Source organism: Halichoerus grypus, chromosome 8, assembly GCF_964656455.1.
Source record: "Halichoerus grypus chromosome 8, mHalGry1.hap1.1, whole genome shotgun sequence".
In the NCBI taxonomy this organism is placed as follows: domain Eukaryota; kingdom Metazoa; phylum Chordata; class Mammalia; order Carnivora; family Phocidae; genus Halichoerus; species Halichoerus grypus.
The window spans coordinates 54,288,110-54,311,340 of NC_135719.1; the positions used below are offsets into that span (position 1 = coordinate 54,288,110).

Genomic DNA, 23,231 nt, shown 5'->3' on the forward strand with positions numbered 1-23,231 from the left:
CATCAATTCATTAATCTATTCATTAATAGATGAGCAAGATGGGGTATAGCCATACAATAGGATATTACTCAGAAACAAAAAGAAATAAGCTACAGGCATACCTTGTTTTATTGCGCTTCCCAGATACTGCATTTTTTTTTTTTTTTTTTTTTACAAATTGAAGGTCTGGGGCGCCTGGGTAGCTCAGTCATTAAGCGTCTGCCTTTGACTCAGGTCATGATCTCAGGGTCCTGGGATCGAGCCCCGCATCGGGCTCCCTGCTCCTCGGGAAGCTTGCTTTTCCCTCTCCCTCTCCCCCTCCCCCTGCTTGTGTTCTCTCCCTTGCTGCGCCTTTCTCTGTCAAATAAATAAATAAAATCTTTAAAAAAAACAAATTGAAGGTCTGTGGCACCCTGCATTAAGCAGGTCTATCACTGCCATTTTTCTAACAGCATTTGTTCAATTCATGTTTCCGTGTTGCATTTTGGTAATTCTCACAATATTTCAAACTTTCTCATTATTATTATATTTGTATGGTGATCTGTGACCTCTGGCGGTTACTATCATAATTGTTTTGGCACCCCAAACCGCACCCGTGTAAGTGTGTGTTCGGACTGCTCCACCAACCAGCCATTCCTCCATCTCCCTCCCTCTCCTCGGGCTCCCCTGTTCCCTGAGACACAACAATATTGAAATCAGGCCTCTAAGTGTTCAAGTGAAAGGAAGAGTCGCACATCTCTCACTTTATTTTTTATTTTCTTTTAAATTTATTTATTTTAGAGAGAGAAAGAGCATGAGTGAGAGGGGCAGAGAGAGAGGGAGAGGGAGAGAGAATCCTAAGCAGACTCTGCAATGAGTGCAGAGCCCAAAGCAGGACTGGATCCTATGAATTCTATGAAGGCTGAGAGGTGAGGAAGCCGCAGAAGAAAAGTCTGAAGCTAGCAGAGACTAGTTCATGAGGTTTAAGGAAGGAAGCTGTCTCCATAATATAAAAATGCAAGGTGAAGCAATAGTGCTGATGTAGAAGCTGCAGCAAGTTATCCAGAAGGATCTAGTTAAGATAATTAATAAAGGTGGCTACACTAAGCAACAGATTTTCTATATAAATGAAACAGCCTTCTATTGGAAGAAGATGCCATCTAGGACTTTCATAGCCGGACAGAAGTCAATGCCTGGCTTCAAGACTTCAAAAAACAAACAAACAAAAAGACTTCAAAGGACAGGCTTACTCTCTTGTTAGGGGCTAATACAGCTGGTCACTTGCAATTGAAGCCAATGCTCATTTACCATTATGAAAATCCTAGGGCCCTTAAAAATCATGATAAGTCTACTCTGCCTGTGCTCTCTGTCAGTGGAACAAAGCCTGGATGACAGCACATCTGTTTTATAACATGGTTTACTGAGTATTTTGAACCCACTGTTGAGATCTACTGCTCAGAAAAAAAGATTGCTTTCAAAATATTACTGCTCACTGACAGTGTACCTGGTCACTCAAGAGCTCTGATGGAGATGTACAATGAGATAAATGTTGTTTTCATGCCTGCTCACACACTATCCATTCTGCAGTCCATGGATCACAGAGTACATTCAGCTTTCACGTCTTATTATTTAAGAAATACATTTCATAAGGCTAGAGCTACCATTGATAGTGATTCCTTCTGGAAATCCCTCTGGAAAGGATTCACCATTCTACATGCTGTTAAGAACATTTGTGATTCATGGGAAGAGGTCAAAATATCAAAATTAGCAGGAGTTTGGAAGAAGTTGATTGTAACCCTCATGGATGACTTTGAGGGGTTCAAGACTTCAGGGGAGGAAGTAACTGCAGATGTGGTGGAGATAGCAAGAGAACTGGAATTAGAAGTGGAGCCTGCAGATGGGACTGAATTGCTGCAGTCTCATGATAAAGCATGAAGAGCTGCTTCTTATGGAAGAGCAAAGAAAGTGGTTTCTTGAGGTACAGTCTACTCCTGGCGAAGATGCTGTGAAGACTGTCGAAACAACAACAAAACATTTAGAACAGGACATAAACCTAGTTGATAAAACTTTTGAAAGAAGTTCTACTGTGGGTAAAATAGTATCAACACCATCGTATGTATGGAAAAACTGTTCATGAAATGAGAACCAATTAACGCAGCGAACTTTATCATTGTCTTATTTTAAGAACTTGCCGTAGCCACCCCAACTTCAGCAACCACCACCCTGATCAGTCAGCAGCCATCCACATCAAGGCAAGACCCTCCAGCAGCAAAACGATTATGATTCACTGGAAGCTCAGATGATGGTTAGTATTATTTTTATTTATTTATTTATTTTAATTTTTTTTTTTAAGTAGGCTCTTTGCCCAGCATGGAGCCCAACAGCAATAAAGTGGGTTGTTGTTTTTTTTTAAGATTTTATTTACTTATTTGAGAGAGAGAGAGAGAGCATGAGTGGAGGGGAGGAGCAGAGGGGGAGGGACGAGCAGACTCCCCACTGAGCAGGGAGCCCGATGCAGGGCTCAATCCAAGGACCCTGAGATCATGACCTGAACTGAAGGCAGACGCTTAACTGACTGAGCCACCTAGGCGCCCCCAATAAAGTGTTTTTAAATTAAGTTATGCACATTTTCTTGACATAACTACTCTACGCTTAATAGATTACAGTATAGTATAAACATAACTTTCATATGCACTGGGAAACCAAAATATTCATTTGACTTGCTGTATTGCAATATTCGCTTTATTGTGGTGATCTGGAACCACACCTGTAATATCTCTGAGGTTTGCCTGCACTGATACATGCCAGAACATGGCTGAACCTCAAAATGATTATGCTAGGTGAAAAAAGTCAATCGCAAAAGACTTCATATTGTAAGACTCCATTTATATGGAATGTCCAGAAAAGGCACATCTAGGACAGAAAGCAGATTAGTGGTTGCCTGGGACCCTGGGTAGAAGTAGGGATTGACTGCACACAGATCTATACAAATTTTCGGGGTGATGGAAATGTTCTACGACTGAATCGTGTTGATGGTTGCACAATTCTATAAATTTTCTAAAAATATTGAATTATATACTTACACTGGGTAGATTTTTGTGCCTTATAAATCATACCTCAATAGAGCTGTTAAAAAATAAATAAACACAATCTGACACTGAAAGTTTCAGGAAGCATAATTCAGATACAATCTCCATGACTTGAAACAAAGGTTTTCCTTAATCTGTCCACATACCTCTGATTTATATATTTAAAAATTACAGGTGAAGGACATTACCAGTGTTCAGTAATGAAAACCCAGGCCCTAAATGATCTTAAGCTTCTGAGTGAAACTGTGTGGTCCCTGTGATTGTTCAGTAGATAGCAGTCAATTTACGAATCTTAAAAATTTTGACAATATTGGCTTTTTATTGCGCTCATTTCAGAGAAAAAAAAAAATAAAGCAATAAAAGGAAAGTCTGAGAAGCAATTCAAATCCTTAAACTGTTCAAGTAATAAACTGTATTATATATAATCATCATGGCCTAGAAACATTTAATCTGAAGCAGCAAAGGCTGACCTAGTAATTGACTTAATAGCTATCTTCATCGGTATGAAGGGTTTCACAGAGAAACTATTTGACTCGTTCTTCTTTCTCTCCATTGAGAGCCAAACAAAACAAAGTGATTTAATAGCCAGCAAGGTAAATTTAGATTAAACATAAATAACACTGACAGTAACTGCTATCAAATACTGCAATACATTTAATTAGGATATTTGCTCAGCTGTTTCCTTGGTGATCACTAGAACACACAGGCAGAAAGCTTTGGTCTGAATGCATTACCGCTGGGGAGGCGGGCCCTCGACTTGCTGACCCCACGCGGGGGGAAGGAGCCATCTGCGGGAAGGCAGGCAGCCACGCTGACTTTCACACACCTCACTCACCTCAATATCCCGATTGAGTTGCTTCACGATGGCAGTTATGTTTCTGATGTGCTCCTCCAAGAAAAGCCTGGCCAAGCGGTCACCGCCCCCTTTGTTCTGCATTTTCTGCAAACTGCTGACGATGTCGTCCTTAATCCGGAAGGCGTGCTCCACGAGGGCAGCAGTTGTCTTCTCGTGACAGAGGATCCTATCTTCCAGTTGTTCCACGAGGCTTACAGATGAGTAGGGTGCCATGGTCAGGGACTGGCTGTGTCGGGGCATGGTTCTAACTCGCCTGTGGGAGGGAACCACATTGCTAGGGTTGTTCATTGGGAAAAAGTCATTTTCAAAAGGCCAGATTCAAGACTGCCCAGAGAAGGAAATGCAAATTATCTCTCCCTACAAGCTAAATGGGGTTTGAAGCAGGGTTTCTGCCACGAAGAGTTTTCTTGGAGAGCCAGGCACCTTTAAACAATCATACCCAGAGCCTCAACTGTGCTGGTAGCAGGCTCCATGACCTCCAAAAGCAAGAGGTTGGTGGAACTGGGCATGTTGAGATGTGCCCAATTCCAATCTAAGCTTATTGAGACCAAGCTTATTGGGACGCCTGGGGGGCTCAGTTGGTTAAGCGTCTCAACTCTTAATGTCAACTCAGGTCATGATCTCAGGGTCGTGAGATGGAGCCCCGCATTGGGCTCCCCACTCGGCGGGGAGTCTGCTTCTTTCTCTCTTTCTCTCTCTCTCTCCTAACATCCCCCTGCCCCTCCCCGCCCCTCCCCCTGCTCGCACATGCGCATGCTCTCTCTCACTCTAAAATAAATAAATCTTTAAAGAAAAATCTATAAAGATCAAGCTTATTCACAAAGTCTCCTGACATGCCCTCCTCCTCCATTCCCCTACAGCAGTTTTTTTAACATAACAACAAACTCATATGCCTACAAGGGTCAAGCAGGTGACATAAATGAATGACATACATCACATATGATACACAGGGAAGGGACTTTGGAGACCTGGAAAGGGCATTCCTCCATTAAAGGCAGCCACAGTTTTGCTCCATCCGCAAGTGGCCATCTGGGAATGCAGGTCTGTTTTTCCAGATTATCTCGTATTTCAAGAAAAGCGGGAAATTCAGGCTTGTATGTGAAATCACCTGATTTTTAAATGTTAACAAGTCATTTAAAAACTATTTAAGATAATGCAGGCCCAACAATGTGCTTCCATGCGCCAATTCTGGTCTATGGACCCTCCAACCTACAACTTCTGGTTTAAAAGGGTTAGTGGGACATTAGCCCCTGAGCCTCCAGAGTTGCATTTTCCTAGGGACCAGAAGTACAGCTGTACTGTAAGGCTATTATGAAGTCTCCACTTCTCACTATCACTGAGCAGATCCTACAAATTGGATGCTGGAGAGGGATGCAACTGCACTTCTCTTGCCCTTGAACAAAATCAGCCCTGGATAACGTAACAGCCACAAGCCTTCATTTATAATAACCATCACACCCACTAGCAGCCCTCATGGGATTGGTGGAAAGGAAAAGTATACCTTAGATGCATATTTTCCATATATTATACCTTTCCTCGGTGACGAGAGAAGGAAATGCAGTGCTCCGTTGGGCCATTTTCGTTTTAATAATTCACATCTGTTGAAAAAAATAAGCATTAAATTATTTAACAGTTTATATCTGGAATTTAAATGATGTCTAAAGCTCATTATTAAGTTACTAAGTGGATCATAAATCATACTGACATACCGATCAGTTATATTATTAAATGTCTTATATCCTATACATGAAATAAACAGCAAATGTTTCCAAATAAGGAGAAAAGAATCAAGCAAAATCAAAATTAATACTGCTAAGCCTTGCTAGACAGATTAATGAGGACTGTTAAGCAGATTGTCTTGAAATTTCCTCCCCCTGTAACTGCATTTCAAGCTTGAGAAACCTCTTTTACAGAAACAAGATAATTTTTTAAAGGCTTTATTCAATCATGTAAGGTAGGAAACTACCTTAGTAAATCTGATCTCAGCAAATTTAGCAAATTCCATAGCAAATTAAGAGCACTTATTTCTAAATTAACATAAATCAAAAAATACATGATCAATCAGATCTGATTTAGGGGAGCCTATCTATCCACGAAGAGAATGAGATTGATATTCATTAAAACTTTATTATAAAATATCATCATTCATATTATATCTCGCCTATGAGGAACATTTGGCCATCCCAACACATTAGAAATTTGAGCAAAACTGGAGAGTTTTTAAAATATTTCGTTAACTTAGGTTTCTCAGTACTGCTGCTAATTGCCTTAAAACAATGAATGCCTAGTAACTGTGATCTGATTCAGTAATTAGTTCTCATTTAGATGCTGGATTCAGAGAGCATTTCTGATTGAAACCACTGTTTTGGCATCAACTCTTCCAGTGTGTTATTTTTAGAGTTTCAAAATGTGAACATTTCATTTTCCTAGACAAAGAACTTTGAATTTAAACAAATTACATTTAAGAAAAAAAGTGATTCATGCCAAACAAGTTATGATGCCAGAGGAGTTCTTCAGTTCTTAAGATAATCATCTCTGTCATATAGACTACATGAAATTAGGCCAGTGTGGAAGATGTTAAGATTTAGAATCACAGAATCTTTACCATTTTAAAGTTGTAATATACCTTAGCTGAGATATTAATCTATGGAGTAGCCCGATCCAAGAAACATTTATCTGGCATCTAAGATGCAGCTGAGTAGTAACCTAAATATATACAACAAAATCCTGACCCCTCCAGGACTTCACAGCCTACAGAGAAAGATAGGTATCTAAGTCAACCATAAGACAATGGGATAAATGGCTATGAACAAAAACACACAGGGAAGAAAAAAGGAGAAGCTTTACTTTCTCCTGGGTAGCAGCTAGGTCAGAGAGCAACTAATGAAAAGGAGTAGGATTTCCCAAAGTAGAGGATAGACAGATTGTTCCACACCTTCTTTCCTCAATACTCCAACATTACCTCTACTTTCTTTCTTTTTTTTTCTTTTTTAAAGATTTTATTTATTTATTTGACAGAGAGAGACACAGCAAGAGAGGGAACACAAGCAGGGGGAGTAGGAGAGGGAGAAGCAGGCTTCCTGCTGAGCAGGGAGCACATGCGGGGCTCGATCCCAGGACCCCGGGATCATGATTTGAGCCGAAGGCTCAATGACTGAGCCACCCAGAAGCCCTCACCTCTACTTTCTACACTCCCAGCAAACTCTGGCCCAGTCCATTCTTCCAGCCCCATACGGTGCCACTCCAGCCACCACTGTCCTTGAATACATCATGACTCTTCTGCCTTCACACCTTTGTCCATGAGCTCTATGGGAAACACCCTTCTCCTCCCTGCCTGCCTAGAAAACTCCTATTCATCCTTTAAGGCCTCACCTGCGCTTCAATTCAATAAAATGGCTCCCTTGTTTGTATTTCTTCAGCACTTTATTCGATACAGAGACCTGGAAAGGAACAAATTATACTACCTATTACACTCTATTATACTACCTATTACACTCTATTATTTTTAGCTGTTTAACAGTCTGTCTCCCCTACTAAACTACATGCTCCTTCAGGGCACATTTCAAATCTTAATAGACATAGGGGCGCCCCACATCGGGCTCCCTGCTCGGTGGGAAGCCTGCTTCTCCCTCTCCCACTCCCCCTGCTTGTGTTCCCTCTCCCGCTGTGTCTCTCTCTGTCAAATAAATAAATAAAATCTTTAAAAAAAAAATCTTAATAGACATAAAGCTGACCTAGAAGACTCCATACCTGTCTGTTAATGGGAGCATGACTTGCATGCCAGTATCAGCAATGAAAGCATTAGAGGATGTTTTAGTTATAAAGTATAGTTCTTTACTGAGATGGCATCCCAAACAGCCACTCAATATAATATTTGTAAATGAATGGACACTTTTGGAATCCCCTTTGCTGAAGGTCATTTCATCCCTCTGGAATTTTCCTGCCTGAGCTACAGAAGCCCAGCCACATCACCTTGCTGAAAAAGGAGTCTATCCACCACTCACTGGCTGAGACTGCTTTTCAATAACAAACCTACTACCAAGCACTATGCACTCTCTAGGACAGGAAATGTCACATGGCATGAGTTCACAACACATACTGAGGTCTGTTCAGTATGGGTGCCCTCTTCATGAAATGTGGTGAGAATTTGTTTGTGAGCTTGCTTGGTTGGTTAGTACCATGATTCTTTGCCAGAACAATGGGATCTATATCGCAAAGAATTAAGGATTAAAAATAAATAAGTCACTGGGCTACATAACTTCTCAAAGATCATTTCCAGATCTTTCCATTGTCAATTCTGGCTGACCTGCCTATGGTTATCGGTTCCTGCACCATTTATAAATCTGAACTCTAGCACTACAAGTTGGCCTACAACATTATTAGGCAGATCTGAGTTGTATACTAGTCTGACTCTGCTGTGTTTTGCTGTTATAATATTAATCCCCAGTTTATGAGTTTAAAAAACTTGGGGAACTTAGGGGAAGGGACAGGTAGGTAAAGCAAGGAGGGAAGAAGTGTTGAAAAAAATAAGAAAAAGTAAAAATCAGGGGCGGCTGGGTGGCTCAGTTGTTAAGCGTCTGCCTTCGGCTCAGGTCCTAATCCCAGGGTTCTGGGATCGAGCCCCGCATCGGGCTCCCTGCTCGGTGGGAAGCCTGCTTCTCCCTCTCCCACTCCCCCTGCTTGTGTTCCCTCTCTCACTGTGTCTTTCTCTGTCAAAAAATAAATAAAATCTTTAAAAAAAAATAAAAATAAAAATCAAAATGCCCAAAATATGCAATATATCAATAGAGTTTGGGAGTTCACAGAAGAGTAAAGGGAAATGCTATTATCTAAACCAAAATAATTAATTGTGATTATGAGGATTCTTATTATATTTTTATAAGTAAAATGACACTGGGGGCACCTGGGTGGCTCATGTGGTTAAGCATCTGACTCTTGATTTTGGCTCAGGTCATTATCTCCGGGTAGTGAGATCAGAGCCCTGCTGTGGGCTCCGCACTCAGTGGGAAGTCTGCTTGGATTCTCTCTCTCCCTCTCCCTCTGCCCTTCCCCTCTCTAAAATAAATAAATCTTTTAAAAAAATAAGTAAGATGACACTGGGTAGAAATACCTACAGTATCACTTAATGTAAAATGATACATGATTTTGATAATGGCAGCTTTAACTGAAAAATTAAATGCCAATCATATAAAAATTAAGTTAGTTTTTCAGTTTACTATCAAAATACAGAACTGATGGGTTCTGCTGAGTGTCAGAATTTAAAAAAAAATAGGCAAAGCACTTATGAATAAAGTGGTTGTAATCTGGTGGTAGGGGAAAAAAGTCTATTTTCTTATAGTTAAAAATAGAGGGAAAGAATAGAGAGCAGAGAACAGCTGAAGGTGTGTCTAGAAAGACAGGTGGGAGGGAGTTGTGCTCTAACTTAGCTCTAATCCACGCTCAGGGCTCAGACTTTGTCCTGAGGCAGTGCTGGGGCAGTGTGGCGAGGGGCCAGGGCTGGGAAGGGGAAAGGCAAGCTGCAGGAGGGTCAGAAGAGGGGAGAGGTCCCGGGACCAGGAACTCAGCCGGGGAGGGCAGGGCCTGGGGAGGAGCTTCTGCCTTCCACTCTCCTCCCTCTTGCTTTTCCCACTCTTCTGCTCAGCTCTCCACTTCCTTTTCCTTTTCCTACCACTCAGGGCTCTCCCTGCATTTTCCTTTGCCCCTTCCGTTTTCTTAACTTCCCATTCCCATTGTCCATTTTCCTTCCCCCTCCTGTCTGTGCTCTCCCGGCCTCTCCCACTCCCGCTTTGTGCAAGGGCAAGCAGGAAGGCATACTTCTCTAGCGTGGAAAGCGCGGGCATTGAGGTCAGAAAGACCCTTATTTGAATGCTGGCTTCCCTGCTGTGATCTTAGCAGGCTGGCCTTAGCTTGTTGGGCCAGGGACCACTTAAATAAGAGCTGCTCACTCTCACCAAGTGTTTACCCGCATCAGACACTCCGCGGAGCACACTCATCGGCATTAGTTGAATTCAACCTCAATCGGTGAAGGAATGCTCTTATCACCATTTACCCAGGGGAAACAGACTTAGAAATATTCAGCAACCGCCCCAACCACACATGGCCAGGAAAGAACGGAGCGGGGATTTGAACCTACAGCCTGACCTCTTCCTCACCAGGCATTACCCACAGCCAGGACTATGGGGAATCCACAACACCGTCTGGCCTTAGGGCAATCCACACGCTCCCAGGAAGGACTGGTTCCTTTCCTTTCCCTGGCTAATGCACATCTGATGGAAAATACATCTCTTTTTAAAAAGTAAGACCTTAGGGGCACCTGGGTGGCTCAGTCGTTAAGCGTCTGCCTTCGGCTCAGGTCATGATCCCAGGGTGCTGGGATGGAGCCCCACATCGGGCTCCCTGCTTGGTGGGAAGCCTGCTTCTCCCTCTCCCACTCCCCCTGCTTGTGTTCCTGCTCTCCCTATCTCTCTCTCTCTGTCAAATAAATAAATAAAATCTTAAAAAAAAAATTAAACCTTAGCTAAATGGACTAGCAAATAGTACTCATTTGTTAAAGGAGGTATTATATGGTTTCCTGTGTGGGACTAGTGGGGAAATGACTGGACATCTGCTTTAATCCTTTCATTTGGCCAAGGCTATTCCTCCTGGCACCAGCACCTGCTGAGGTTACAGCTACAATGAAGCAATGGTTGTCACTTGTGTTTTGGAATCAGGACACATATGTGAAAACAACAATTTGCAACACACATATTTTGTATGAGGAAATTTGAAACATTTTAAGAAACACCTTTTCCTAAACTGAAAAATGCTTTCTGTAATTAATATAATATTAAAATTTAAGCTCTACATAAAGGTGTAAAGAACAAAGTGAAAATCACCACTCAGAAATTGCTGATGTTAATATATCGATTTACATTTTTTTTCAAGATCTCTCTCCAAGATACATTTTCCTTTTTGAGAAAAATAAAATCATACTCTATAGCATGTGTGCCCTGCATTCCCTAATTGGCACTGTATCATAAACATCTTTCCATGTAAATATATAAAAACACATCATGATTTTTAATGCCTGCATAATATTACACTGAACGGATACACCAAATTGTTAGGCAGCCCCTTACTGATGAACATTTACACTGAAATGTTATTTTAAATCATGATTTAGTTCAACTTTTTGGTCTCTTATTTTCCTCTCCTTTCCTTTGTTTTATGAAATGATGCAGGTAGTATAAAAGTTTGAGGGGCGGAGTGCAAACTACTTCCAAAATTGAGGTTAAAGTGAGACTCTGGGGACACCTGGGTGGCTCAGTTGGTTAAGCGTTTGCCTTCAGCTCAGGTCATGATTCCAGGGTCCTGGGATCGAGCCCCATGTCGGGCTCCCTGCTCAGTGAGGAGCCTGCTTCTCCCTCTTGCTCTGCCTGCCGCTCCCCCTGCTTGTGCACTCTCTCTCTCTGTCAAATAAATAAGTAAATAAAATCTTAAAAAATAGATAAATAGAGACTCTGACAATGAAATCTAAAGAATCAAGAAGGGATGAAATCAGCAGATCTGTAAGAACAATCCAAGATACTGCTGACACTCACAAGTAAAACAGGGCAAGCAGTCATCACATTTGTCATTACTGGTTCAATGTCAGTCTTGGGCTCTATACTGTGGGCTCCATGAAGAGCTGAATTTTCCACAGCTTTATTCCAAGCACCTGGCACAGTGATGATCAATGAATGTCTGCTGGATAAATGAATCTCAAGGACAGATGACAGAAATGAAGACATTTCATAATATTGACTTTAATCAACTGAATTATATTGACTAGAGACTGTGCAACCAGAAAGGGGGATAGTATACACAGCACATCTAGTAAAAGCAGAGTTTGAAGAGGCGAAATTTATCAGTGTTTCCAACAACCTAAGAATCTGGGGCTGCAGGAAGAGTTCTGTGATGGAGAGGGATGTATTAAAAGTTCTCACGGTCCAATGACATTAGCCACTAAGATATTCCTGTTCACTCCTCTGCCCTGAGCCCACACTCACCAAGCACATCATTTAGTTTCCCATGTGGATGTGTGTAAAAGGAGAACATGTGAGAAGCAGCACAAGCCCCAGTCTGCCAGCTACTTTTCTCACTGTGATGGGAACCAGACTTGCGAGAGTCTGTCTCCTGAAATCTGTCTCTGACTGCCGTAGCGGTGCTAAACATCTAAACCTGAAACGCGAAACTTGACACTGAAACATGATCACAACATGGTACCTATTGTGGGGGACAGACCAGGATGTAAGGTGCCCCCCATGATCTCCGCCTCCTGGAGTCCATATTTGTGTGATCCCCTCCTCTTGAGTGTGGTGGGACCTGTGACTTGCTTCTAACCAACAGAATACAGCAGAGATCCATCAAGTGGCAGTCACCTGTCCTCAGTTGGCAGCTGTAGTCACCTGGGATTCTGATACCAAATCACACAGAGTGTAGTTCTGCTCACTGCGAAGAGATTATTTATCTTATAATCTAAGTCTTTTAATAAATTTCTAAATGGTTGTTTTACTTTTAAAAATCTCAAAAAAATATTAAAGAAAGAATAAGAACTTTAACAAGTTTATTCATAACATTGGCTCTGTGCTGGCCAGTGGAAACAAATTACAAAATAAATCTAATTTGCCACAAGAGATAAAATTGCAAGGTTTACCATTTCACCCCATCAGGTTGGCAAAAATCAAGTGTGGTAAGATAAAGTATTGACAGGAATATATATGGAACAACAGGAACACCAGATGGGAATGTGAATCAGTACCACTACTTTGGAAAGCAATCTTTAATATCTAGTAAAGCTGAGGATGCACAAACTCCATGGCCCAATGATTCCACTGCTCAGAAATATCCAAAAAAGACCTCTCAGCCACGTTCACAAAGAGACATTTACAAGAATACTCAAGGTAGCATTGTTTCTAAGAGCAAAAAAAGTAGGTGGTGGTTGGGGGGGTGGCTTGAACACCTATCATTAGGCAAAAGGATGAATAAAGCATGACACATTCATGCAATGGAAGAACCACCAGTTGTGGAAATAAATGGATTAGCATTGCAAGTCCCAATGTGAATGAATCCCACAAACATATTAAGTAAAAAAGCAAGCCGAAGAAGGATATGGACACCTAAGGCCTTTTTATAAAGATTTAAGATATGCCAAATAATATGCCGAATCTATAACATCTAAAGATGAGCATGGAAATGGAAGACACCAAATCAGAGTCATATTTGTCTCTGAGTGAGAGACAGAGGGATCAGACATATGGATACAGAGGGTTTCAACTAAATGTATGATGTTTTACTTCTTAAACTTAATTTTTCATTCTATCATTAAAAAAGAAAGAAAATTACTTTTTCCCAACCCTACTTAAACATAAACAAGGACACCTGAGTGACTCAGTTGGTTAAGCGTCTGCCTTCAGCTCAGGTCATGATGCCAGGGTCCTGGGATTGAGTCCCACATTGGGCTCCTTGCTCAGGGGGAGTCTGCTTCTGCCTGCCATTCCCCCTGCTTGTGTTCTCTCTCTCTCTGACAAACAAATAAATAAAATCTTTGAAACAAACAAACAATCACGTAAAGACCATGAGGGGGAAGGAAGTCAAAGTGTTAGTCTCTCCAGCACACACACTTAGAACTCAATCTTGCCCTAGATTTCCTGAGGACCATGAAATTAGAACAGTAACTGATCTTCATCAAGTCTGTAGACCTAAAGCATTTTATCCATACTTAATATGTGATCTTATCTAAATGTTAATATTTCTATAAATGACTATTGGTTAAATGTGCAACAATAAAAGAGTAGTTAATTAAAACATGGCACATCCACTCAAGAGAATATCAATAGCTATTTAAAATAATGGTTACAAAGACTATGAAGTAAGACAGAAAATACTGATATGCTGGCTATAATGCTAAGTTTTTTTTTAAAGAATAAGATTTGAAAAAGGATTTATAGTACTATATAAAACCATAATCAGAGCTTGAAAAGAGCTTTGTTCCTTGGCACCACAATTTAGATGGTACAAACATTTTAACTTGAGTTTAAAGGACCTACCGGGCACCTGGGTGGCTCAGTTGGTTAAGCAACTGCCTTCGGCTCAGGTCATGATCCTGGAGTCCCGGGATCGAGTCCCGGGATTGAGTCCCGCTTCAGGCTCCCTGCTCGGCGGGGAGTCTGCTTCCCCCTCTGACCCTCCCCCATCTTGTGCTCTCTCTCTCTCAAATAAATAAATAAAATCTTTTAAAAAAATAAAAATAAAAATAAAGGACCTACCATTTTTTAAGGTCTACCTCTGCCATACCCTCTCTTTCTCCTCCTCCTCCCCAAGGTGAGGAGCTCACCTGACCCTGGGCCCATGGAGGTGAATGGAGCATTCAAGGACAAGACAACCACCACCCTCTGTGTGCGCAGGCCACCCTTATCTGCCTTCTTCCCATCTCCGATCTGACCCACCACAGGGCTCTGCCTCCACGAATGGACACTTCCTTTTTTTTTTTTTTTTTAAAGATTTTATTTATTTATTTGACAGAGAGACACAGCGAGAGAGGGAACACAAGTAGGGGGAGTGGGAGAGGGAGAAGCAGGTTTCCCGCCGAGCAGAGAGCCCGATGCGGGACTCGATCCCAGGACTCCAGGATCATGACCCAAGCCAAAGGCAGACGCTTAACGACTGAGTCACCCAGGCGCCCCAAATAAACCCTTCCTTGACTTGAGGCTACCTTTAACGCCATTCCCCCAACCCACCCTGTGCCAAATTGCTGGCACGGCCCTGTGATGTGAATAGCTGGTGTCTGGGTAAATCATTTGTTTTCAGTACAAGGAGGAGGAAGAGGGCTGTGCAATCGAGGCCAGGGATGACTAATTCCAAAGCCGGAAGTATTAGATTGATAAAGATGGCCAAAGAGAGACCACTGATAACAGCAGGAGCTTTCTATAAATTAACCACAGGGCTCAGATTGAGGGAGTGCCTCTAAATTATGTGCAAAGAAAATGAAACAGCACAAATAAGCACACCCTGTCTTCTTCTTAATAGACAGCTCCCTCTCCCTAAACCTGGACAGAATTTTGGTGAGTAGATGAGCCATCCTTGCAAGAAATGTATGGGCTAGCACATTTGGGGATGGAAATGGCATTATGGTTATGAGGTGGATCTGGGAGAAATCTGGCTAAGTCACCAAAGGAGGGAATGTTAGAAGGCCTCACACAGCCTCTAAGACATTGGGCATCCTCATACCAAAATGTCCTTCTCTGAATCTTACCTGACACACCTTGACATTTCTTTCCAATTCTACATTACCCCAGCAACCCAGAAGTCCCTCAACTGAAGGGAGTGGGGCAGGAGTTCCAGTACTAAAAGTACTATTATAATATTTTTAAAAACAATGTAAACAAATAAATTATAAATAGTGGCATTGGGTATATTTTTATTCCACTTTTCCTTATTTTCAAAAGACTTTAATAAGTATGCTATTTTCACAATGACAAAAATCTAAATACAAACTTTTTGAATAAAAGAATGAATGAATGAGCAAAACAAAACAAAACAAAAAACCAGAAATTGCCCATGTACATTTATCAAAACCAAGAGAAAGCCTGATTCTGGGTTTAAATGATATGCTATGGTTCAGTTAAAATAAGTTTGCAGGGCGCTTTTTTTTTTTTTTTTACCGTGGTTAAAAACAGGTAAAACAAGATTTATCATCTTTAAAAAATGTAAATGTGCAGTACAGTAGTGTTAACTTTGTATCTCTAGATATAAAGATCTCTAGAACTTTTTCATCTTCCCAAACTGAAACTCTATACTCATCAAACAACAACTTCCAGTTTTCTGTGAATTATTCCCCAAACCCCATTCCCTTGTGGGCACATTATGAGGCTCGAGCCCGGTACACTTGCTGAAGCCTTCATCAAAGCCCTGGATTGCCCTTGTCGGGAATCAGGCGTCGTACACAGGTCCAGTGGCCGCCATCGGTGGGAGCCCCCAGCACGGCATCCCAAAAGTCTTAGGCTCCAGCGACAGTGTGAGTCTCTCCACAGGGTCCCAAGGCAACTATTTCTAATGCCTTTTGTGAAAACGGCCTTGATTCTACTTTGCAAGACTTGTTTTCTTTCCCCTCTGCTGAGGTGAAGAGTGGCTGTGTTTTTGACCCATTAAAAACAAACAAACAAAAACTTCAAAATGCTCAAAACATTGATGGTGGCTGCCAGCAAGAACAGGGATTGCTACATAACCGATAAGATCCAGTATATCTGTAACATATATGTGTCCTCTGTCAGGTCCAGATGGATTCACAAATGGACTGGAATCATTTGAACCCCTAGAACCCCAGGAACGGCCACCAGTGTGGCTTTAGTCCATTCTCCACACCTTAGAATGATGTTAACGTTTTTAGGAGAACGCTTGCAAAAACAGATTGGTTTTTGTTCCCATCTATTAATAACAGCCATTTTGAAATGCCATTTAAATCTTCTATTGTTATTTGAACTTTTTATGGATTACGTCTCCCCAGCTGAGCTACTCTGGGGCAGCAGGGACATCCTTCCAGAGCATCTGTAACCCCCGTGAAGCCCAGCTCAGCACCTCTTCACAGACACTCATAAATATTTGTTCACTGGCTTGTTTTTCTAACTTGGTAAGGCCCACCATCTTAATTATTGAGTTGCTCTGCCCAGATGACATATCGATTGCTGACTCAAGATCCCCTCCAGCTGTGAGCTTGGCAGACTCCTTCAGGTTGCCCTGCAGTGCACACGGGCACCCACACCAAAAAGAAGTGTCTTCATATTACTTTTAGGGTGTTTTATTATGCTCCACAGCTATATTTGGCAACTTTCTTTCTAGCATTAGAGAAGACACATCACCAAATGTTAAAAAGGGAATCTGCCAAAGGCAACAGCTAGAACAGAAAAAAAAAAAAAAATTACTAAAAGCTGGTGTAAACTTTCTACCTACTAAATTACCTACACCCCCAGATGCACCAAGGACCATTGAAAGGAAGGCACGACTGTGTCTGCAGACAGAATTCTAGTTGTGACTTTTGGGTTCTACCCTACATGCATCTCCGACTGAAAAGCTAAGGATTTGGCCATGGAAAAAAGATCCAGCCTCCAGCTTCTGCCCCTTTTTCTCATACACAGCAGGAGGGGGCTGGACCTCTCTGCTGAACACAGGAGTCTATGAGAGACTCTTTTATTTAGAGTAACAACTTGACTTCAGTGCATTAATTTTATAACTATTTTAGAGAGAGCAGGGGAGGACTCCTGTGCTCTTCAAGAGATAATTAAAAATGGGGAAAAAAGAAATCTGAAATCAACAAAAAACAAGCTGAAGGCACCAGGGGTTTCTGAATAACATCTTCCCGGTTCAACAATTTTAAGAATTCCATAATGTGAAAGCAACCCCCACACATTCTCTCCCACATAAACACGCTTTGTATGTAAGCCCCACTCCGCTAAGCAGCAGAATCTCTTGCCTTCACTTCTGCAGCTACTTTATCCAGAGAAGATGTCATCTGCACAAAAGCATTCTCTTAAGAATGAGAAAAAAGCTGACCACCAGCCAGCAAGCACAGGCACGCCTGGAGCAGAGATACTGTCATTCCAACGAGCTCAACAACTCACCATCCGAAAATCTGACGACTGACTTCAAATGCCAATTTTGCTTTAACAGAGACTGAAAAATTCGGGCCTTTTGATGTCTGTCAACCAGCACATTCCCAGTAACTTTCCTGGTGGTCCAGAAAGGTAACCAAATAAACCATCTTATTATCACTGCTATGTTTTTAAAATACCAAGAACCGCTGAGCCATGGTGGGGGTTGGGGGCTGGGGGGGGGAGCAACAGAAGAGCACTGAGTAGTAAAAACAAAAACAAAAACACTGTCTATCTTTTTTCACCTGCCTTTATATTAAAAACGCATGGAACATAAAACCACATCCAACAAGTCGAAAAGTAAAATAATGCATACAGAGAGAGGGATGAAAGCAGAAGAGTTATTAAGAGAAAGGAAGGGGCAGAAGGAGAACAAGGGAGAAGGGGGGGAAAGAGTGAAGGCAGAAAGGCAGCGCTGCTGGGCAAGCAGAGGGGGAAGAGGTGGCTAGACAATGAAGTGGAGAGAAACAGGTGGTCCGAGGGCTCCCAGGGAGGATGCGAGCCTGAGAAACTGCTCCTCACACATGCAGCTGCTCATTTGGGGTGTGAAGAAATAGATGGGCCATTTTAATATGCTATGTTAGGTTTCTCTACTCTTTTTTTTTTTTTTTAAAGATTTCATTTATTTATTTGAGAGAGAGAGAATGAGAGAGAGAGAACACCTGAGAGGGGACAGGGTCAGAGAACGAAGCAGACTCCCTGCTGAGCAGGAAGCCCGACGCGGGACTCGATCCAGGGACTCCAGGATCATGACCTGAGCCGAAGGCAGTCGCTTAACCAACTGAGCCACCCAGGCGCCCTACTCTTTTTTTTTTTAATCAAATGTGCCAATTCTTTGTCTTGACACATACACACAAGGTTCAGGTGTCATCAGGGGAAAATCACTTACTCCACTTACAACACGTTAGTACCTTTTCCATTTATCCGTCGCTTTGCTAAAAGGCCTTACTTTGAACTCCCATCTACCTGAGTCCTGGAGTAAGGCATGGGTCTCACACCCACCATCACATACCAGGTGCTAGCAGACAACTCTATGATCACCCTGCACAGTTCGCTACCTGATTTCATCAAGGAAATGAGTCCAGTCAGCAAATACTCATTGAGCCTCAACAGTGCTGATCAAGACACAGCTCCCACACTCCAAAGCTCCAAGTCGACAGGAAAATAAAACAGGCAGGCCACCAGGCAAGAGTAGAGAGGCTGGTACCTGCCGCGTGAGTGGTACATACCAGGCCTCGCCTCTGAGCCGAAGGCAGGACCAGTGTGAACCAGGCCATCGAGAAAAGCATTTGAGCTGGGCATTCAAAGGGATGAGTTAAGGACACAGGGCAGCACGAGAAAGAGTGGAGGGAGGGCAAAGTGGAGGATGCGCCAACTAGTGGAAATTCCCGGCACAGGGCTTCCTGGTGGAGGGCCGCGGGGATTGTGTGCAGAGGCGTCGACTTCTAGAACAGGAGGGAGGCAGTAGAAACAGAGAGGAAGTGAGCAACTGAGGGAGACTGTGCAGGGAGCACCTCCACACTCAATGGCCAACTGCATGTGGGAGGGTGGCGAAGAGAAGTTAGAATGACCACTGCGATCAAGAGTGGGTCACAGAGGATGGCACCAGGCACAGAAATCATTAGGGAATGCAGTGAGAGGGGCACACGGTTGCCCTGTGGGGTGCCTCCCGAAATCCACCATGAGAAACACCAGGCAAACCCCAGTTAAAAGATATTGTACAAAATAACAGCCTGTACCCTTCCAAAGCGTCAAGGCCATGAACGACAAAGAACAACTGAGGAACCATCCAGACGAAAGGAGATTAAAGAGGCATGACAACTAACAGAGCAAAAGATTTAAAGATTTTTTTCCTCCTCTTTTACTATAAAGGACATTATTAGGGCTATTGGTGACACGTGCGCAAGGTCCGTAGATTAGACAACAGCACAGAATCAATGACAATGTCTCAATTTTGGACACTCATTATGCAAGAAAATGTCCTTGTTTTTTAGGAAGTAATACTGAAGTACTGGGGGAGGTAGGTAAAGGGGCATCGTGTCTATAACTTAACTCTGAAATGGCTCTGAAAAACTACAACAACATATGTATGTGTGCATGTGTGTGTGCATGAGTGTGTATATCTGTGTGTGTGTGTGTGTGGAGAGAGCACGAAAGAGAGAAGGATAAAGCAAGTGGGGCAAATAGTTCATATTTATAGAATTTGGGTTAAAGATGCAAATTATTTAAATTATTCTTGCAACTTCTCTGTAAATCTGAATTATTTCAAAATAAAAAGTTAAAAAGGGGAAAGTGATTTAAGGAAGCCAGGATGAAGAGCTGCTTAGAGACCAAACAGCCGGGCTTCTGGGTGACAGATTCCGAATGGGATTTGGGAGAGGGCAGGCCTCTGGAGGCCTAGGGAAAGCCTAGTGAAAGTAGGCTCTCGGGTCAGATTGCCGGAATTCCTTTCCCAGGTCTGCTCCTTCACAACCGGTCAAGGACTCAGTTATTCTAATTTCTCTTTGCTCCAAGTCCTTCACCGGCATAACAGAAATGTTGGGAGTATGTGCCTCACAGAGGCGGAGCAGGGTCGAAAGAATAGGATGCAAGTGAATCGTGGGCAACCACCCAATGACAACTAACGTCAGCCCCAAGGTGAGTTGACAGCTGGGACAGAGAGAAGGCAGGAGGCCAGCAGAGGAAGAGAAGAATGCCAAGAACAGGACCCCACAAAATCCTACGTTTGGAAGTCAGGGGTAAACAGGAGACAGTGAGGATCGAGTTGCGCGTGGATAACCAGTGACACGGAGACAAGGAAAGAGAGAGATCTGGGCAGCAGGTGGCAGGGCAGATCAAGGAGGGAAAGACAGAGCAAAGGCCTCAGCTCCGCAACTAGGACACCGCTGCGGGAGCCCTACAAGAAAGCAGTTTGAGCACAAAGGTGAGGGTGGGGCCAGACAAGTGAGTGGGCAGTCAAAGGAGGGAAACCCAGAAGGAAGACATCTGAACACAGCAGCGGGGTGCAACACTATGTTGCCAGACTCCATAGCCATCGCCCCGTGTGCTCTTGAAATGAATTTAAAATTAACAAAACCTTGGGGCGCCTGGGTGGCTCAGTTGGTTAAGCATCTGCCTTCAGCTCAGGTCATGATCTCAGGGTCCTGGGATCGAGTCCTGCATCCAGCTACCCGCTCAGTGGGGAGTCTGCTTCTCCCTCGCCCCCTGCCTCTGCCCCTGCTCATGTGTGCACTCTCTCGCTCTCAAATAAATACATAAAAATCTTTTTAAAAATTTAACAAAAACTATTAATTGAGTTCCTCGGTCACATTAGCCACATTTCACGTGCTCAGTAGTCACATCATGGCTAGTGATGATCATACTGGACAGCACAGGTACAAAGTATTTCCATCATCACAGAAAGTTCTAGTGGACAGAGCTGGAACTCTAGCACAGTTTATTTTATTATGAGAAGGATGACTTGCGTATATGGTGGGGTGAGAGTTGGGCAGAGTAAGGAGGGACCAAAGAAACTGAATAAAGGGAATAATAGAGCAAGTTCCTACATGAGGCAAGAAAGAAGGAGAAAAGTCCAGAGAATGGAGAGTGTGTAGTATATGTGGGTCAATTATGGGAGGGGACTTGTAGAGATTTTGTTCCCTCAGAGAAAGAGGAAATAAAGAAGGACAAAGATGAGTAAAGAAAAATGTTTGGCGGGGGAGGCCTGGGTGGCTCAGTCGGTTAAGCGTCTGCTTTAGGATCAGGTCATGATCCCGGAATCCCAGGATCGAGCCCTGCAGCAGGATCCCTGCTCAGCGGGGAGTCTGCTTCTCCCTCTGCCCCTCACCCTGCTTATGCTCTCTCTCTCTCTCTAATAAATAAACAAAATCTTTGAAAAAAAAAAGAAAGAAAAATGTTTGGGGTGGTGAGGTGGTTACAATGAGAGCTTACATTGAGGCAGAGGGCAGTAAACCAGGATGTGGACATCCTTCATCTCTTCAGTGAAAAAAGGCTATCTGCTGAAAGGAAACTGGAAGTGTAAGGAATGGGAAAATCTGGCAAAACTCTAAAGGAATGCAGTTGAGAGTTAATAAAAGATGGGTATTTTTTTTTTTTCATAGAAAAGCAAGACCTAGGTGAAATTAGAGCCAGCATAAATTTGCAGTGGAACCAGTCCACAGGTCTTTGTGACTTTCTCCTGGGTAACTTGGCAGGCTGGGAGAAGAAAAAGTAGATAATGAGGGTGATTTTGGATTGAGGACTGGAATATGAGAAGCCCAATATGTTAAGAATAAAGATTCCAGGATTCCAGACAGAAGAGAAATGGCTGGCAACATCTAGACTCCAAGCGGAGAAATGGAGCCACAGAGGGATTGGAACATCAAGCAATTAAGGGACCAGAGTCTTCAATAATGGTTAAAATCCAGTGCTGTAAGTGTTAAGAATCAGCTGAGCAGGCTAAGTCCAGATCTTGAAGGTGGAAAAAACTCCCAAGACTAAACAAGTCCAAAATGTGAGTGGTTGAAGTAAAGTGGACATTAAGGCCATAGGATTTGATGCTGAAGACGTTGAGGAACTTCAAGATCAATGAGTTAATAGAACCTCAGCATAAACCCCAAAGGCACGGACAAGAAACAAGGTAGAGAAGAGAACCAAGCTAGTTGCCCGTGTTTATCTGTCTGTTACTTTTTTGTAGCATCAGGGAAGTGCTTGCCAAACCTGGGTGTACATCGGAATCGCCCACAGAACTCTGTTTGCTCTCCCCATCCTCCTTCCTCCTCCTTCTTCTTTTTGGGTTTGTTTTTAAAATAAGGATTTGTAGGTCTTGCCCATCTTGATGACTCTCATTTGGTGTATTTGAGAGAGTCTAAAGACCCACATTTTTCATAATACTCCGGGTGATTCTAAGGAGCCACCAGGCTTGGCAAGCACTGATCCAGAACATAAGAAGGAAGGTACGGGGCACCAGCAGACAGCATGACGTTGTAAACGGAAGACTTTGTTAGTGACGGGTTAATGGTCTGGAAGCGGCACTGAGAAGCAGGAAATCCAATCCCTGCTCTGGTGAGACTGAGACGGGAGAGGGCTATTCTGAGAGAAATTGTTCACTCGGGCTCTGGTGCTAGGGGAGGGACAGAAGATGGGCTCGGCTGAGGAAAATGAAAATTCAGAAGTATGGCTGCAGGATGTGAGAAACAAGAGACTGAAAGGCAGGTTTGGAGACACACAGGCCAGTGGCCTACAGAGAGAGAAGGTGGACTAGTTTGTCCACGAGGTTTCCAAGTGTAATGACGTGTGATTCATTAAAGATTTGTAGGGCTTAGTGGCTGAATTCCTGCAGTAAGGATTTTTCTGTCTGAATGCTATCAGATTTCTAACATGTAAACCATTAAAGATTATTAAAGCATCAGGTAAACAAGCTTACAGAAGCTTATTCATTAACACTGAAAATGTTTTCTTTCCAACCCACATTTTTATACAGATGAAATCAGATTGGAATGAACATTAAGGGTGGCTTTAGAGCAGAGAGCCAGAAGAGGCAACCCCAAGGACCCATGAGAGGGACCAGTCATTTCCTCCCTTTCCCCTCCTTGGAATAGGGAAGTTTATGGAATGAGAATATAGAAAGGGGCCTGAGTGTCTTTTTAGCACCGGCTGATGCTAAAAATAGAAGAGGTGTCACAG

The 23,231-nt window shown here is 42.8% G+C and overlaps 1 protein-coding gene across 3 annotated transcripts in view; it reads right to left on the bottom strand.

Annotated features, from left to right (window-relative positions):
- The window catches only part of FAM81A (family with sequence similarity 81 member A), a 128,900-nt gene that overhangs the window by 57,562 nt on the left and 48,107 nt on the right, over nucleotides 1-23,231 (bottom strand). For 2 of the 3 annotated variants that reach the window (XM_036107063.2, XM_036107062.2), the window contains 2 exons: nucleotides 5,434-5,501; nucleotides 3,883-4,156 (listed from right to left, as the gene is read on the bottom strand). In XM_036107063.2, coding sequence (XP_035962956.1) covers nucleotides 3,883-4,156; nucleotides 5,434-5,480 — 321 coding nt within the window. In that variant the 5' untranslated portion in view covers nucleotides 5,481-5,501. Of the gene's footprint in view, nucleotides 1-3,882; nucleotides 4,157-5,404; nucleotides 5,502-23,231 lie in introns of all 3 variants that reach the window. The other variant, XM_036107064.2, reaches the window with a different exon arrangement.